This window comes from Calidris pugnax, unplaced genomic scaffold, assembly GCF_001431845.1.
Source record: "Calidris pugnax isolate Ruff unplaced genomic scaffold, ASM143184v1 scaffold211, whole genome shotgun sequence".
Lineage (NCBI taxonomy): Eukaryota > Metazoa > Chordata > Aves > Charadriiformes > Scolopacidae > Calidris > Calidris pugnax.
Window position 1 is genome coordinate 2,618,128 of NW_015091083.1, and position 18,106 is coordinate 2,636,233.

General features: G+C 43.9%; 1 protein-coding gene across 1 annotated transcript in view; it reads left to right on the forward strand.

Moving 5' to 3' along the window:
• The window catches only part of RIN3 (Ras and Rab interactor 3), a 66,281-nt gene that overhangs the window by 28,622 nt on the left and 19,553 nt on the right, over positions 1-18,106 (forward strand). Inside the window, 4 exon segments of the mRNA XM_014957400.1 lie at positions 10,763-10,835; positions 13,658-13,749; positions 17,774-18,103; position 18,106. The exon segment at position 18,106 is cut by the window's right edge and continues 1,130 nt beyond it. Coding sequence (XP_014812886.1) covers positions 10,763-10,835; positions 13,658-13,749; positions 17,774-18,103; position 18,106 — 496 coding nt within the window.

Genomic DNA, 18,106 nt, shown 5'->3' on the forward strand with positions numbered 1-18,106 from the left:
AGCAGGAGGACAGCTCAGTCAGTGCAGCCTACTGGGCAATTTAGCTCCTTTAATGAGAGTGCCCAGTTGTGAAGATGATTTTTGTGACATGGATATTTTTGTGGAAGTGTTGGCAGCTCTTGCAATAGCTTCCTCAGTTTCGCAAGTTTTGCTAACACCCTGCCTGCTGGAATCAGGAAGTAAAGTAGAGACAGAGAAATTTATTTTATTTTTTTTTCCCAGAAAGAGAAATAATCCTCCCAATTGCAGAGAAAACCATAAAGATGTAGCCTTAAAATTTCTTAAATACTCAGAAAAGAGAAGATATAGGAAAACAACCTATAGGAAGACAATCTCCTACTTTTAAAATTAATTTTCATTCCAATTATTTTGAACCCCTTCTGAACTGGAATTGAAATGGAAAAGGTGGAAATCTGTGGTACTGACTGAGGTCACAAACATGGGATCTTTCACTTCATAGCTAAAGTGAGTGAACTGAAGTCTATGCTGGTATTCGTGACACTGACTTCTAAGATGAAGCCATTTATTTGCACAGCACTTGCAGATTTTCACAGGAGGTTTTCAAGACATGGCTGGATGAAGCCTTGGGCAACTTGGTTTGATCTCATGGATGTCCCTGCTTTGACCAGGAGTTTGGGCTAGTGACCTCCTTGGGTCCCTGCCAGCCTGAGTGATCCCACGAGAAGCAACCAGGCAGTGAGACTAGGTCAGTCTGTGGGCAAGCTCAGGGCAGACGGCAGTTCTCAGAAGGGATGTGTCAGAAAAGCAGCAAAAGCAGTTCCCATTCTCTTAGGACCTGGGTTTTGGGGTAAATACTGCTAATATTTACAGAGGGATGGTGGTGAAAAAGGATGAATAAAACATAAGTAATTCTTAGGTTAATGTCTCACCTGTGATCTCCCCCAAAACTTCCTTTCTTTGGTAGATACTTTGCGTACAGGGGAAAGAAGGCAATGCGCTCAGTCTACTTAGTGCACATTTCCAGTTGAATTAACTCATATGAGGTATCAGTGTGCTTGAAAAGGCCCCGTTATACCCTACAGATGCACCTACGTGCCCTTTGGCATATTGAAGAGCTAAGCTTGCTGTGGGCTGAGAGAAATGCCAGCTTGTGGAGCTAATAGCATTGCAAGGCTCCTGGGCTGTTTTTATACGGGTGCTAAAGGGACTTTTCAGTTGGGTAAGACCAATCCAAGGAGTAAATGTGCATCCTGTTCTTCCCAAGTTGAACCTCTGGAGACAAGCTCTGGCTCATCAGAAGGCAGGCAGAAGGGCCCATCATAAAGCACATTCAGTTACTTCTGTTGTCACTGTACTAGTACCATAGTTCTTTTTTAACTGGTCACTTTAACCAAAATGGTTGGCCTCCTTAAGTGGAAACCCTGCAGCTTTCTACACCGGAAAGAAGAATTATTCATACTGTAAACTATGGCATGAAAAGCAGGGTAGAACTATTTATAGCTCTGATTTCCTCTGAATAGGTGAGAGGCTAAATCTGACATTACAGAGTGAAAGCATCAAGTTATTTATATTTTTTTTGATACTCCATGCTGTTATTCAGTGATAAATCAAAGAGGGGACAGCCATGGTAACCACCTCGTGAACCGCCCTGGAGACTTGTCTACTAGTCAGAAAGGTCATTAAGCATCTTCAACTTCAGGTTTACTATGGAATAGGATTTTGCTGAATGTATATATATAGAAGGCAAAAACTACATCAGTAGTCCCAGTAGCTAGTAGTCAGGGTACTGCAGCCTTATGAGCACAAGTGAAATAGATGGGAAAGGGTGTGGGCACTGTCATTAGGAGAGGCAGGAGCCAGGTTTTAGGGGAGTTCAGGTGGTAAATTTGTGCTGAGACTGCTGTCACGGTAAGCTCTCTCACCATCCCTCATCTGTTGGCCACACATGTACATGGTCTTGTGCCCCTCTGGTCCCATCTTCCTCTCTCATGCAGGTTATGGCTGGAAAGGAGTGTGCAGCATGGATAGGTGGACATGAAAGCAGGACAGTGTGGTGGGGCAATGTTTCCTAAGGCGTGCTACCATGTGCTGGGTTATGTGAAATAAAGCGTGGAAAGGAGAACGTGAAATGGGGGTGGAGAAGCAGCTGGTGACTTTGGGAAGGGTGGGTGGCAGACTGAATACAGGGCTCTAGGAACAGGGTGGAAAGGGGCAGTAAGCAGCCAAAGACAGGGTCATATCCTGCAGTGCTGGATGTGACTGGGTGAGCCTCCGAGATGCTCTGAGCAAGGCTGAAAGGAGACTGCAGAGAGGTCCTTTGCATGCTGAGCACTTGACTTTGTTCAGCACCCACGTACCAACACTATTCACATTTTTTTGGTATGCTTTCTGTATACACTGACAGGCAACTCTGCTGCCGCACTGTGAGGGAAGCCAATTTTTTCCAGTTTACTTCAGAGGAATGTTTTCCTTTATTGTTGCATGATGGAGTGTGTGATCGAGGTAAAGTAAGAAACTGTTGTCAGCTCTGGGCCTGACTAGCCTGAAAAAAGAAGAAATGTGCTGGAAAAAATAACAACAGAGTTATCAAAGCCCTTGGGAAAGAAGATCCCTCTTCCCTTCTCTTGCCAAAAATGGCTGATTTCCCTAATTCCATGTAAATTAAGCAAATCATACATTTCAGCAGCAGAACTTGTCCAAGACTACTTTTTTGAAGGATTAGCCAATCGATGAATAAAAGTCGGTGTATTTTTAGCAGGAGAGGCTGGAAAAGCTGAATATGTTGTTAACCTTAAGCTTCAAATTTTAAGCAGTTTAAGCGCATATGAGGAGGCCTCTGGGCATGCAGTCTAGTGTCCTATTTTCCTGTAGTAAATGACTCCTGTTCAGTGTGGTAGACACCTTGTCGTTACGGAGACTAGACTTACGAATGTTATCTTTTAAAGTGGTTCCTGTTGCTGCTAATGGTGTGTCTGTGCGACAGCTCTGAAGCTGTAGAGCTACCCCAGTTGTCTTCAGATTAGCCTCACTCTAACACAGATAACGATCTGCCTGCATCACCCGGGGCTCAGCATGGGCTAATTTCCCCTGCTGATGTATGTTTCTCATTAGCGAGAAAAGTCTACCGTCACCTACACAGCTTCTTGCCATGAAAAGCCTACCATTGAGCAAGTCTGCCCCATGGCTTGAGAGAATTGGGCAGCTCTGCCCCAGCACTGAACTCCAGCTCAAGGAGTGCCTTTTGGCTGTTGCTTTCTGCTGGATCTCATCTACCTCTACAGATAATGCAAAGGCCAAAGGCCACCTCTGCGTGGGCTGTCAGAAGAACACAGAAGACATTATCGTTGTCTGGTCTACTGTTTGTGGTTTGATTGTAAAGAGAGACCGAATGATTTCTAGTTCCCTAAGGATGTCTAACCTAGACATCTTCCCAAGGTTAGTCTGCCTGGCAAAGATGAGTTCTCCATTATCCTCATTTTTATTAACACTGAAAATTGAGTTAGTGTCAAGGAGTTCCCACGCAGGAGGCTACTCTGAAGTAGGAGCCCAGAGTCTTGGTGTGGCCAGGAACAGTGACTGAGGGCTTGGGGGATATTGTAAAACATGGTATGAGGACACATTTTATAACCTGCTTTGCAAGTTCATCCTTTCTGTTCTACATGCAGGAGTGCACAAGGAAGGCAGAAAGTCTCACCAAGTCCCACTCGTTTGAGATGACTTCCACATCGCTTTGGTGCACTGCTTATTTTAAAGTATAAAACAATTTTAAAACATAAACCACTTTAAAAAGATAAGGTGCTTGCGCAGCTGCTTTTTCAAGATGTAACAGTGCCAAGTTTCTGTGTGGTTTACAGGTTGTTTTGGAAACATTCTGGTTGCTTATAGCAGTTGGGTTTTTTCTTTTTCTTTAAAAATCTCGTCCTGAAAACTTACCTCTTCTCTCTCCATGCAAACATTTTCATTTTTAATTTAGGCTTTAAATGAACAGGATTGTAGGGAAAGCCTGTTGGAAAGAAGCCCTCAGATTCTTGTTAGCTTTGTTAATCTTCACTTTGGCCTTTTTTTTTGCTTTATTTTTCACTCCCAAGAGGCATAATGCAAAATCTGTGTGTAATCAGTGCTAGAGACTATGTGTGCTGTTCTAGGATAATATTGCCTTACCCTACTCTGCTTAGTACCTTGAACATAACCCAAAAAGCTTACTGGTTTTACAACAGCTACTCTAAATCAGGACCCATAATACCGGTGCCCTTGTCTCGGTGGCTAAACTGGAACAAATTATAATTTTTGCCCTTGGACAGTGCTTGCTATCTGAAGATCTTAAAGACCTTAATAAACAAGACTTTAGACTTGTAAAAAAGGTACATAAGATACTGCTACCTGAAAATTGTTGCTAAGAACTAAATCCCCAGAATTCCAAATCATAGCATCATTTTCTGTTACATGAGGCACAGGGGAGACCCTTTATATATCTGAAAGCTTCATTTATTTCACAAAGTTTTACCAAAGAGATTTGCCTTCTGAGAGCAATTTGCAAGTATCTGTATTCAGTTTGTCTTGTCAGCCATAACCCTGGGCCCTGACAGTTTGAATCACCGTGATGGGCAGCATAAATCTTGTACTGCCATTGTAATGTATGGGTGGATGCTGAATTTAATTACCTGTGAAAATATGACTTCTCTAGCAACGATCCCACAGCCACAGCGCTCAACTGGTTACAGCAGGGACCTCACCAACTGAATGTGTCACCCTACTCCCCTTGGTGTCTTTGGGAGCCCTCTCAGTCCTCAACACTTCAGAAAGGCCACGTTTTCTCCCTCGTCCCTGCTGCGTGAGAGCAAGAAAACACACCCTGCATGGCTACATCTAAAACTCCAGCTAAACATTGTGTTGCTATCTGGTCCTGGGAAGAAGTCCTGGATCGCCTCAGCCTCTGTCTGAAGAAACAGTGCAAGCCAGATATGGAATTTCCACAGGCTTTAGTGTGTTTGTTTGAGCACTGAAAAGGAGATACAGGGGGAAGATCTGACAATGAAGGCAAGTGCTTTGAAACTGAACAGCTATTTGCCATCCTGTGCTCTGCTCTTAACCCCTGAAGTGGCTGGCAGTGCCCATGGGCCTGCGGGGACTGTTCACATGGCTACCTGTCAGGAAAGCACTGAGGAGCTTTTCTTTTAGCTGGGTTAGCTGTGCTTGAAGTACCCTTGAGAGCCACCCTCTCAACCCCTGCTGGAACACTACTCGCAACGAGCAGCGAAATGACTGCAATACGTTTCTGCTCAAGCACTCTGCAGCAGAGGCAACAAGACCAGGCAGCAGCAGGATTTTACGCTGAACTAAAGGCATAAAATGGACTTATGTGAACAACAATGTGCTGCCCATCTGCCTGGTTGACTGTGGATAAGCCAAAGTACAGTGGAGCGGCCAAGACCCCTGTGGCTGTTAGATGTGAGGATGGTCCTTTTCCTTAGCACCAGGATACTCATTCATAGAGTGCACAGGGAAACAGTAAACTCTACTAAGTGTGCCCTCCGCTCAACCCCAGCCTGAGAAGAGTGCAAAAGCCTGTGTTTTGCATCTTCTTTAAGGGCATTAATTTTGTTCTGCACAATACAATTATATTTTGTGAAAAACATAGTTTAAAAATAGATTTCTCTTACACTCTGGAACCAAGCTCATTAACACTTCATCACTTTCATAATTCATTAGTTTCAATTTCCCAGGAACTGCCACCAGCAGTGATTTTTTTCATCATGGCCAGAAAGATTAAACTCTGTAGGAAACCATAAAATTGAAATCCTGTGAGAAAGCACAGGATTGGATGCACAACAGAAGACTCTGGCAGAAGTCCAAACCAGGGAAGTTTCTGCCCTTCCTTGATGAGGGGAAAAAATAGAAACAACTAACAGTTTCATGAAAGAATCACCAGGAAACACAAGGAAGACAAAGCAGACCTGGATCGCCCAAGACAGTCTAGAACTGTGCTACCAAAAAGGAAGCTTAGACAACAGATGGAAGAAGCAGAGGCAGCAGATTACAGAAGAAATAAAATGGCCCTCAGAAGAGAAAACAGCAAAACAATGACAAGTGCTTTACAAGAACATAGCACTTGAAGGTTGTACAGACTGTCCAGAAAGTCATCAAAAAGTAACACAATGTCAGGGACAGATACTAGGAACTTTCAAACAGCTGTTGCAGAAGGACACTGTGAACACCCTAAGGACTTCTGCCAAGGTAATCTGTATTTCCCTATATCCAACTAAAACTCTTCCTTAATCGCACCACCAGCCTAGTGCACGAATAAGGGGCCAGAAAATTTGCACGTGCTCAGGGAACTGAAGCAATAACCTGAAGGAATTGCATCATTCTCTCACGCATCTCTGTAAAGCACAGCAGGTGTGACGAGCACAACAGCCTGAGCACTGGGGTCACTGCACTCCTCTATTGCAATACTTGTTCCCCAGGGGCAGAAAACTGCTAAGCTGGCCCATGCAACAGCTAGGAAGGTCAGCATCTGGAAGTAGGGAAGTTGGTAACCTCTGCCTTGGACTGATCCCGCCTTCCTAGCGAGTGAAGGGCTGAGGGCAGCAGAACAGCAGCAAAGCTGGCAAGCACTGCCAACTGCAAAGGTCAGTGCAAGCAGAGTCATGGCAACCATGGTATCAAGCCAGAGACATATCAAAGAAGGGAAACATCAGTGAGAGGTCTGGTTAGGAGGCTGTGGATTTATTATCTTAAATCTTAAAACAGAAATAGGAAAGTGGAATCACTCCCATGATGCCGAATCTCTCAGTTTGCCAGAATCTGGAAAGATAAGAGCATCTCAAGCACATCCAAGCAGCACTTCTGAGGATGGTTGTGTTCTCAGTAGTCCTCTGTCAACACAACTGCTGCAGAATAAGGGATTCATATCTTTGAATTCCGATTTCTCTGAAGGATTACACAGATATCAGAAACAGTGAATAGGACTAACAGTGCCATTAGAGAAGAAGAAGCTGAAGTAATTGGGTCCCATGGGCCTCTGTAAGCAGTAAGAAGATGGAAATTGGGGTGGTTTGTCCATGTGACCAGAACAACAGGACTCGCAAATACAATTCTGTGGGGAAAAATCGAAGAGGAAAGGAAGCCAGAATACCCAGGGACAGCATGACTCAAAAACATCAGCATCTGGATAGAAAAATGATGGGGAGATCTAAAGATTCAAGGAAACATGAAGACAGATTCCAGTCAGTGCCTAAAGATGCCACTCTTCAGAGCATGTTGGTGTCATAAAGGGAAAGATCAACCATAAATATTTATAGCAGTTCATAACCTGGCCATATCCTGTTCACTTATTGAGTTGCACAAAAGACACAAAACAGAGTATGGTCAACAGTGAATCACTAATTTGTGTTACTAATGGTTCCGTCACCCATAAAAGATTTTTCAATTAATTCTGATATTGTTGTTTCAGACAGCTCAAAATCGCCCATTGATCTACACATTTCCCCTTTCATTTCCTGAAGGTGACTTTTTTCCATGGGCATCTAAATATCAGGTAAAACTCAATATGCTGTGGCAATACGTTTGGCTCACAGAACCCAGTCAACTTTTTCTGCTGCTTTTGATCCTATTCTTGACATCCTGCCACTGCTCTGGTGAGATGTAGGGATTTCCTTGCTCTTCAGGTGCCCTGGGTATAGTTTTATGAGCCCAAGAAAAGTGGATTTTGTCTCTGCAGTTTTCAGCAGGATTACAGCAGTCTGGCAGAGAAGCGACTGCTTGTAGCTTTTGCAAAAGTCATGAGTTCCTATAAATGGCAACGCCATGATCCCTCCCTGAGCAACAGGGCTCATGTCAGTGAAATGTCCCCACCTACCCACAGCACGTCCACAGCCAGAGAAAAGCACGATTTCCTGGTCCACAGCCAGAGAAAAGCACGCTTTCCTGACTGTCTTCTCAGAGAAGAACGACTTAATGTTCTCCACAAGTGAACGACAGCCATTCATTCCCACAGATGTTCGTTCCTATACCGTACCCATTATCGGCCACCCATCTGCCACAGCAAAGCTGTCAGGAAGCACTGCTTACTGGTGATGCCTGCTAGTGGTCAGCAGGTGTCTGGATAAAAACAGGTTAAGCAAAAAGTGTTAGTTTCTCCCAAGGAAGACCATCCCCACAGAAGGCTGGAAGGCTTTCCCCATTGGGTGCTGTGCTGGGAATGGGTTCCAGTGGCCACGCCAGCCCTGCACAAGCTGCTCGACAGTGTCACTGTTCAGAATAGGTTTTGAGAATCCGTCCTGATGGTACTAGTACCTTGGGTAATGATCCATCTAACGCAGTGTTTTTCTATTCTTACTTGTTTGCAGGCCACCCAAAAATCTCCCAGCAGAGCTGTGAGTCTCTGTATGATGAATTCCAGCCTGCTGACAAATACACTGGATTTTGTTACCTTCTGTGACCTCTCAGAGCAGACCAGGGACAGTCCAGTTTCTGTATACCACCTGCTGAAAACTCTTCTCCTTAAGCTCCAACAGCATTTGTACTTAAACTCCTTTAGCTATATAATACCTGGTGATTTGTGGTGGTTTATGCTATTGAACTATATATGGGAGGAGGAGTAGCTGTAGTGACAAGGCACTTCTGCATGGATACTCTTGACACTGAGGGGCTCGGACTAATATTCTTTTGTCTAAAATTCAAGGTCCCAAATGGTAGAGCTTCCTGGCACAGAAACAATCATTACTCCCAGTCCAAGTGATCTGGTCATGTCTGTAAACATGTACAAGTGCAGCTTGCTCTCTTACATACACCTGCAATCCGGGATGCCAAAGTGAACATGTGGTTCTCAACAGAAAAAAAAAAGTCCTTAAAGCCATCCTCCACACAAAGGGCTTTATTTAATTGCTGAAGATTCAAGTGAGTTCAGACTCTTGGGGTTTGGTTCATTCTCTGGAATGAACTGGGTTTTGTCTTTGTTTTCGTTTCCTGTGTCAGAACTGCGAAGCAGATGGATTTCAAACTATAGAAAGTGTTCATGGTAGATGTTTAATGAAAAACCCTGACTGAAACATGATTCTTACTAAGGAAAAATTAAAAACTTGCCAAACTCTTATTTTTCCAGTTGTGGGAGAAAAGTAAGGGAAAGGAATTGTTTTGCTCGAAGGATGTTTTGCGTTCCATGTTGCAGTCCGGTATCAGTGCACACACTGAGGTCTGTCTGTGCTGATCCAACACTATTTGATGTTAGGAATTACTTTTGAGAATTACATGGCCTTTACCTCTTTAAGAAAAAGTCTACACTGGTGTATTCAGCCCAAAATAGCAACCTGCAAGGCCTGGGATAGGACAAAGGGAGAAGTAAAAGGAGGAAATGCCTTGTTTGGAGAACAAACTGCAACACTGAACAAGAGACAAGCTTGAGCGTTTCCTTCCAGTAGGATCCTCTGCTGGCTGGAGAACAAGAGACAGAGCACAGAGCTGTGGGAGAGGAGAACCAGGCAGATGTCTCCCTCCTGCAGGAGGCCTTGCTTTGTCGGTGAACTACCAACCCGGCAGGCAAGGCAAAGAGCTGGAGGGGCTTCCCAGGGCTGTGAATCGTGGCAGACCGAGGGAGCTGAATCACGGTAGCTGAAAGACGGGTAAGACATGGTGCTTAGGGACAAGGCTCAGTGGTGATTTTGGCAGCGTTAGCTTGATGCTTGGACTTGATGATCTCAAAGGTCCCTTCAAACCTAGACAATTCTGTGATTCTGTGAGCTTCGTGGCTATGGACTGTGGCCTAGAAAACAGAGTGAAGAAAGATGCAGAGAGGCTGTGGGCACCACTATGAGGGTTTGAGCTGGTGCTGCTTCTGAGGGGCTCCCGGCGTGCTCCTGTGGCAGGAACAGTGCAGCTCTGGGGCTCCTGTTCTCCAGCATCAGTAAGTGGGTATTTTTGAGAAACCACTGCAGATTTCCTTAAATCTGCCAGTCTCTGTGATTGTGTGTTGTTTACAAATGGGCACAGAAAATTTGTTAGACTATCAAGCAGAAGCAAAGGTGGACACTTCTCTCCTGCAGCTCCATCTCCTCCTCTCTGCCTTGGTTATCGGTCAATGTGAAATTTTCTTCACTGCCGGTGAATTTTTTCTCGCTTAGCAGCCAAAAACTCTCTAATGACATGTGAGATTTGGGCTACACAATGCCATAGCATGCTTTTATAAAGGAGGTCATCTTGAAGAACTCAGCAATGTGATGTAGATTGTATTTTGCCACTTAAAGGAAAGTGCTGTTGCTGTGTAACACAATGGGAGGGAAAAGACAGGGGAGATACAAATAGGCTGCTCTCACCCCGCCTGCATGGCTCAGGTCAGAGCCCACACACATAGTAACAAAATAGTAATGTCTTTTTTTTTTTTTTTTTACTTTAAAGCACTTTGTCCATCCAGACCAAACCAGATTCCAGCATAGAGAGTCATGATGTCAGCAGCCCCATATGTACTTCAGATCTGTACATCCGTAGAGAGAGATGGGGTTGTAATGAACCCTTTGGCAGTGACCTGGGGTTTTTTCTTCCCATTGTTTCTATTACTGTCACAAACTGATATCTTGAGCTAACCATTCAGAAAGCCAGGTTGAGACATTTCTTCTCTAGTATCTCCTTGAAGAATCTCATTGCATTTGGCCTTCTGAAGCCTGTTCTTTATGCTTCTTCATATTAGTCTGTGCAAATACTGAACAATCACAGAATGCAAGATGCGTGAGCCAAACCTACCAGCTTTTTTTTTAACCATACAGCTTAAAGAAAACTCTTGCTGACTGTCTTTTTTGTTTTTTATCAGTCCTATACCTGGAAGGATCCGTCCTTGTATTTGAGGATATCTTCAAACTGGTTGCCTTCTACTGTGTCAGTAGGTGAGTCAGATTTGTTGCTGCTACAGTGGAGTTGCTTTGCTCTCCCCTCTGGACTGCATTTCCCTGGTACCCAGTCATAGAACAGCCCTCACTGTTTCCTCTAGTTTCCTCTAACCTGCCAGACCAGGAGGTATTTCAGATGCTGGTACCTGCAATGGGGCCAGATCACCCAGTTTCTAGCCAGGCACACCATAACCACAGCTGCCCCTGAAGCTGGAAGCTTTATCCGAGGAAAGTCTGTAGGGCTGCACCCTCAAAGCACTTAATCACCTACAGGGAATCTGTCAAGGAGAGCAGTTCTTAAACAATTTCTGTTCTTTAGCCAAAATTAAAAAAAAAAATACAGTGATGAAGAACAGACCTTGTTGGTTTGTTCAGTGCAGAAATACCAAACACAGTGGGCACAGAGATGGGAAAGACCTGTAAGGTCATTTTCATTAGTGCAAGGTTTGATCAGCAGCTGATGAGTCCCCTCTGTGTAATTAAACCTGTGTGTCTGCAGTCTCCTCTAATCTGTGCGTTTGTGCTGAGCACGCTGCAGCAATACCTCCACAACCTCATTACCCCATTCCTGGTGCATTTTGACCTTCCCTACAGAAACTTAGATGAACTCTTAGTTGTTTCCATTTAAGAGGTGAAAGGGGATTCAGGATAAGTTTATGAGGCAGTTGTGCTAGGGGCTTGGTTAGGTCACACAGTAGGACCGGTCTATCTATGGTATGATACAGTGTGCTGCAGCTTACCCAGCCAGTAATATTCATACTATTTTGGGGCTGCTGCTGCTGTGTTCAGCACTGCTGGGACAGGACTCCTACCCACATGCAAGGGACCATGCTCTGTCTCACCCCCATCAACGAAAACACATTTAGCCATCTAGATGTGTATAGACCCTATAGAACGGGCATAAATTAGCCCTCATATAAAGATTTCTGTCCTACCAAAGGAGCAAAGAAGAGCCCAAATGCAACCAAGCATTGAGCATTTCTAGTCAAAAGGCTGGCGGGAGGGAAAATCTGCTAACTTCTGCTTTCCTGAAGCTTAATAAAAAGCTTCCATACTTCAGAAAGAGCTTTCCATGGCTGCAGAAAGAGTCCCAGAAAGAAAGACAAGCTTTTCTTTTAGTTCCTGCTATATACTTCTTTTCTGAGTGTCAAATACACATTTGGACAGTTCATCTGATATCTCAGGTCAATGTCAAAACACAAGGTAAACGGGGAATAATTTCTGAGAGAAGCAGATAATAAAATGGCTGCTTAGACACTGACCTACCATTTGCTGGCAGCTTGTAGAAGCTCTCCATGATGGTGGGTGGAGAGTCCTATTCTCGGGGCTGTAGTAAATAGTCATCTATAAATAGCTGGAAACAGCTTATCAGGACTGACAGGTCCTTCTCAAAAGAAAGTTTGGTGTGGGTAGATTAGCTTAGATCACAAAAATAGCACCTGTAGGTACCAGGTGACCTGGTGGTTTGTCTGCAAGCTGCTGCCCCATGAATAAAACCTGATTTTTAGATGTATTTTTCTACTGAAAAAAAGAAAAAATAAATAGAAGGGAACTGTTCATGCATATAACGATAACAAAGTAAGCAGAAAGCCCGTGGACCCTCTTCCTCTTTTACGCCTGATAGCTGCCATGAAAAACAAAGAGATCCTGGGATCACATCAGTTTATGTCAAACAACGTGACAACAGAGTGCTCAGTGGTGCACAGGGAACCTGTGGAGTACACTGCGCATCACAAGGATACACATCCGTTAATAAGGGCAAAAATAGCCCACCCCGTGCATTCATCTGTCAACAGATCGGTCCTCCCCAGGTCTACAGTCACATGCATTTTTGGGATGTGCATTTGTGTAGCAGAGACCACCTACTAACAAGGGCAGCTTTTTCTAAAATAATTTCCTGTAGCTTGCAGAACATTTTATTAAACTTTTTAATGTGTAAAGTGACCCTGCACCATTTTTTGCTGTCTTTTAGGGACTACTATTACTGGCTTTTCTGGACTTTGTTAAAATGGGAATTGAGGTAGGAACAGGTTTAGTGAATTGTTATTGGGCAAGAGGCAAACCTGAACAGTTCACCGCCAGCCCAAGAGCTCTGTTAAATTGAGAGTTAGGGTGTATTTCAGTGAAACCTAACTAACATCCTCTGAGAAACAGCATATTTTTTTTCAGTCAAAATACAGTATCTTTCCAGAAACCAAGCAGTCAGAAGTCTGAGACCAGAGAGTAGACGGATATATGTGCTTTCTCAGTGTCATCTAGCACTTCATTATCTGTCTCTTCACCCAGGGGCCACTGTCTTCTCTAACCCTGCTCTGTCTTGCCGTGCCCCCATGCCTTACACTTACACTAATTTTTAAAAGAGGAAGAAGGGTGGGGAGAGAAGGGTCAACAGAAAGTAAAAAGGATTGCAAATGCCCTACACACCAGAAAAAATGGCTTTTCTAATTGCAATAATTACCATTTGCAACACCTCACTTTTCATGGGAAGGTTTTTCCACCCTTGTGGCTTCCCCTGAGGTGAGAGGCGTTCCCTCTGTTTTCAGAGGAAGCCAAGGTGCAGTGATTAAGCCTGTGGCATGGCATCAAGCATTGCCACAGGAGCTGGTGATCTCTTGTGAAATCAGAGCAACACAGGTCGGTACAATATCCACGATGCCTTACTGGCTGTGAGATCTTCCCTTGACAACATCCAGAACTTTGCAGAACAGGGCTGAAATGGTGAGACAATTCAGTCACCAAAACCAACAGTAAAATCTGAAGTTCCTAAAAACTGTGGGGTTTATTCTTTTGTTGGTTTTTCACTGTGTTTCTTTTTACAGGGATTTGCTGCCCTTCACCCTGAAGCTGCCACAAGCAATAATAGAAGCCAGTAACTTTCAAGACCTTGAAATTATCTCTAGCCTGGGGATAGGTAAGTTAAGTTGCTCTGAGCAGCCAGAGTTACACTCAGACTCGTGCCTTGCACAGACACAATGCAAATGGAGGATAGATGAACTAGCTGAGGAGGCCTGAATGCAAGAGAGAAGACGTTTATGTCTTTATGTTTATAGAAGCACACTGAAAAAAGAAAGGCCACTTACTCCTTTGAAACATAAACCTCCACCTGGACTTCTGTGCAGGGCATGGGAGCTACAGTCTCACTGTATAAGCTGGGGGTTTCAACAACTGACGGGTGGCACAGCCTTTCAGGGTAGCTTACACGCATTGGAAGTATTTGACAACTGATGCATGTGTAAAGAGGAAAACACCTTTGCAGTTTCCCCTCTGATGCGTGGCAGCAATGCTGATGGAAGTGTGATATTTCTGAATTCAGATATTTCTGCTTCCTCTTGCAGGATTTCTAGTTGGTAGAGAAACGTGTAGTGTCCCAGCATGTTCTCTCACCTCACGCTAATCAGATATGAAAAGGAACGTTATTTTAGTGACAGCACCAAACGAGCAAATTTTAGATCAGATGTAGAAAGTCACAAAGTTGGGAAATGCAGTTCCGTTAACTAAAGTAGGTCTTCTTCTTATCCCTTCACATTTAACACACTCCACTTGAGACAGCTATTACAGTTCGCCACTCCCATGCTATTTTCCTTTTCAGTTTTCCCTCAGCTGTTGAAAACATCCAAACAATGGTGGAAGCTGAAGAGTTAGCTCACTTAGAGATATTCACTAGAGCACCCTGGGGCTTTACAGACCTATTTTTGGATCTTCTGCATTATAGCTCCCAGAAGGCATGGGCAAGCCCCACTGGTTTCAGTTCAGGTGGCTTTGTTGAATTTGCCTGTCAGAATTGCCTCTAACACTTTCAGCATCCTCTATTCTGAAGATACTCCAATTTGTCAAAGCATTCTTGAATACGGGTGTCCAGCCAGCACTGAAGGCGTAAAGAAAGGTACTTTGCAACTTGAGATATAATAAGTTTGCAACTTGCTTAAGTTTATCATAACAAGTGTAAACATTTGGATTAAAATGTAAGAAATAAAGAAAGGTACTTTTGCAACTTGAGATAGCAAGTTGCAAACTTATTATTAAGTTTATTATAAGAAGTGTAAACATTTGGATTAAAATGTAAGAAGTACATCATGATTCTCCAACCTGCAGTCTAATTTGAGCCAGCAGGGGAGATCCTGACCCAGGCAACAATCTCCAGCAACTTCTGAAAGGAAGCATTAGCTAAAGCACAAGCACCAAAGCAATGTTGGTTGTAGTCTTCTTCCTTCTCTCCTGTACACTGGTGGTCCTAAAAGTGGCGATGCTTGGAGGTTTGCATGTCACAGCACATTGCATGCCAGGAAAGTTTCTGACAACAGAAGAACACCTTTTGTTGTGTACAGATTTCCGGGGAAATGGTGCTTCTTGGAGTGCCATGCTGTCTTAGTAAAGTCCAACAGGCTGAAGGAACAAGTGTTGCTGTTTACTGCTTCCTGGAACAAAATTTTGTGGGTAAAAATAGGTACACAAACAGTAAGTGCTGCCTGAAGTGGCACTCCCCAAGGAAAGCTAGACTTGTTTGAAGTTCTTGTATGTTGCTTTTGATTTATTTCAAAGTGACATGTTTTTTGGGGGTGTAGCAGTAAGATGTCTACCTGCAAGCTGGATTGTTCCACAAAGAATCTGGCTGTTATGTATATTGTCAAAGAGGATGTACTGCAGGCCCTCTAGTCTTGACCTTGCTGGTACAGAAGGCATTTTAGCAGGAGAAACAGTGCGATTCTACTTCACAAAGAGCACATACGATCACAGATGTGCCAAAGTCTCAAAGAACTGCCTAATTATCCCTCACACAGTGTAAGCTAAGGGAAGGATAGCAATGGGAGACTATCAAACTGCCTTTCCTGCTGTATGGGACACCGTGGCTGGGCTGGGAAACACCCACTCTGAAGCAGCTGTGTAACCCTTGGTAGGACCACTTCATCTGGTCTTTCATAGTCTGAGTGGAGCATTGCATTTTCATCACAGTGTCTTACCCTGATCAGTACTGAGAGAAATAACCAACTTCCCTTTTGTACATTGGCTTACTCACCATTTCCTCAGCCCATGGTACTCCACAGCATTATATTCTGACTTAAACAAGCAACTTCCACTGTATTGCATTTGCATACTCCAGTACAGTTGGAACATTTAAAACAAATTGTACCCCAGAGAATCTCAGACGTGAGGGAGTTGATAACATGATGCTATTATGTGTGGTTGTGTCTGCACATCTATTCCTGAATTCTGTTGCCAAGAGTGCTGCTGTTCCTGGCAACACTTTTATTTTAAGCCTCTCTGTTCTTCTTCCTCTCATGGTAGGAAATCAGAGAATAAAGCTGTTCTAACCTCAGCCTCCCTGTGAAATCACAGTAACATGCTTATAAAGTCAAATTACCCATGGACAGTAGACTAGTCTGCAAGAGGCTAAATCAGGAATTTTACCCTGATGGGAACAGACAGTCTTTTAGTTCACCTGTGCACGTGTTGTTTTTGCAGTCAGACATGCTTGACATCAAGCACAGGGCAGGGTTCAGGAGCTGTGTGGCAGCCCCACTGGCATCCTCTGTAAGTCCACCGAGAAGCACATACCATCAGTGTCAGCTCTGTGTTAGGGGACGAAGCATACTAAAATAGTTATTTATTTATTTATCTGCATCTCTGTGTTTCCAGAATTTCCCTCTACCCCTTGTACCTAAATCTGGGGGCATCTATCCAGTCCTCACACATTGATTACCATCAGAAGTTTATACCCTTTCCTTTGGTCAGAACACACAGGGTTTGCCAGAGCTTCTGTTTCCTGATGCTTCCATTAACGGAGCCTGGATTAGCATCTGAGTGATTAAAAGCTATCAGACTGGTAAAGCAAGCAGGTTTGAGAACTCATCTCTAGGGAAAGGGAAAAAGCTTCAATATGGTACTGAATCTGTTCAAAAGGTGTAGAAACACTCCCTAGGGTTTTTTTAAAACAAGTTTTTATAAATTCTCATAAGAATAAATTCTAATAAGAATACATACATACACACGGAAGTGCCTACTTGCATCTGAAACACCATCTTCATTTTCCGATCACAGTTGAGGGCACTGAAATACTTAACTCTTCTTTAGTCCTTCAGTATAAACCTTCCTGTGTCTTTTGCACCACCTTTCCTCTCTTACACCTGCAGGCAGTCAGTCTCACAGCAAGGTGCAAACCAAAGTGGAGTGGGCATGGCTATGGATAATGGTCACCAGGGCTGTAGACATTCACGGTAATTTTTATCTGTGGAAACATGGTCTTTTGCACCACCTTTCCTCTCTTACACCTGCAGGCAGTCAGTCTCACAGCAAGGTGCAAACCAAAGTGGAGTGGGCATGGCTATGGATAATGGTCACCAGGGCTGTAGACATTCACGGTAATTTTTATCTGTGGAAAGTGCTTGATATCATATGTTTCTGGACTGGTTGTGCTGCAAAGCAGGATCAGCCCTCTGTAGAACAGTCTGCTACATCTTCAGCTGATGTCTCTTGTGCTTCCGGTGCATGTTGGATCCAGACTGTGTGTCTCAGCCCTGCACCTTCCCACAGTCAGCGAGAGAGAGGCAGCACTCGCCTGGGGTCTTCACACCTTCACCTCAGGTATCCACAGCTACTGGCATTTTGGAGGCCAGTGATTACTGAAGAAACCATAGACCCCTTTTCACAATCATTCGTATTTGTTACTTGTACCTTCCTGTTTACACCGCTTAGGTTGCACAGCATTAACAGTTTTCATTAGATGTGTATCCTAAAATTGGCAAGAAAGAGGTTTCTGGTGAAGCTTCTGAGCTTGTGCCCTGGTTTGAAGCATCTCACACATAAAATAGACAACCCTTTCTTCACACTGTTTTGTGCAGAGGTGTGAAAGCTTGTTAACATTACTTTTAACAAAAGGTAGGACTTCTACATACCGTTAGCTGCATTTTTTCATTCTTTTCTTTCTTTCTTTTGGACAGATTTCTGGGATTCCTCCTTAAACCACAGAAGAGGAGAGGAGCTATCCCACCCTACAAGAGACTCTGCTTTCAGCACTGCCCAGGGAGACACTTTAAGACCTACCCAGTGTTTTGCAAGTAGCACAAACCACTGCTCATGTGAAATTGAGCTGTCAATAGGAAATGACAGGCTGTGGTTTGTGAATCCTATTTTTATAGAAGAGTGCAGTAATCCTTTTCCTCTAGATGTACCTCCTCCTAAAAGCCATGCTGTAAGCACCCATCTCCCCTCTGCCACCACGCCTGTTGAAAGGAAGTCTCCCCGCCGCCCCCCCCCACCTCCCCCTCTTAGAT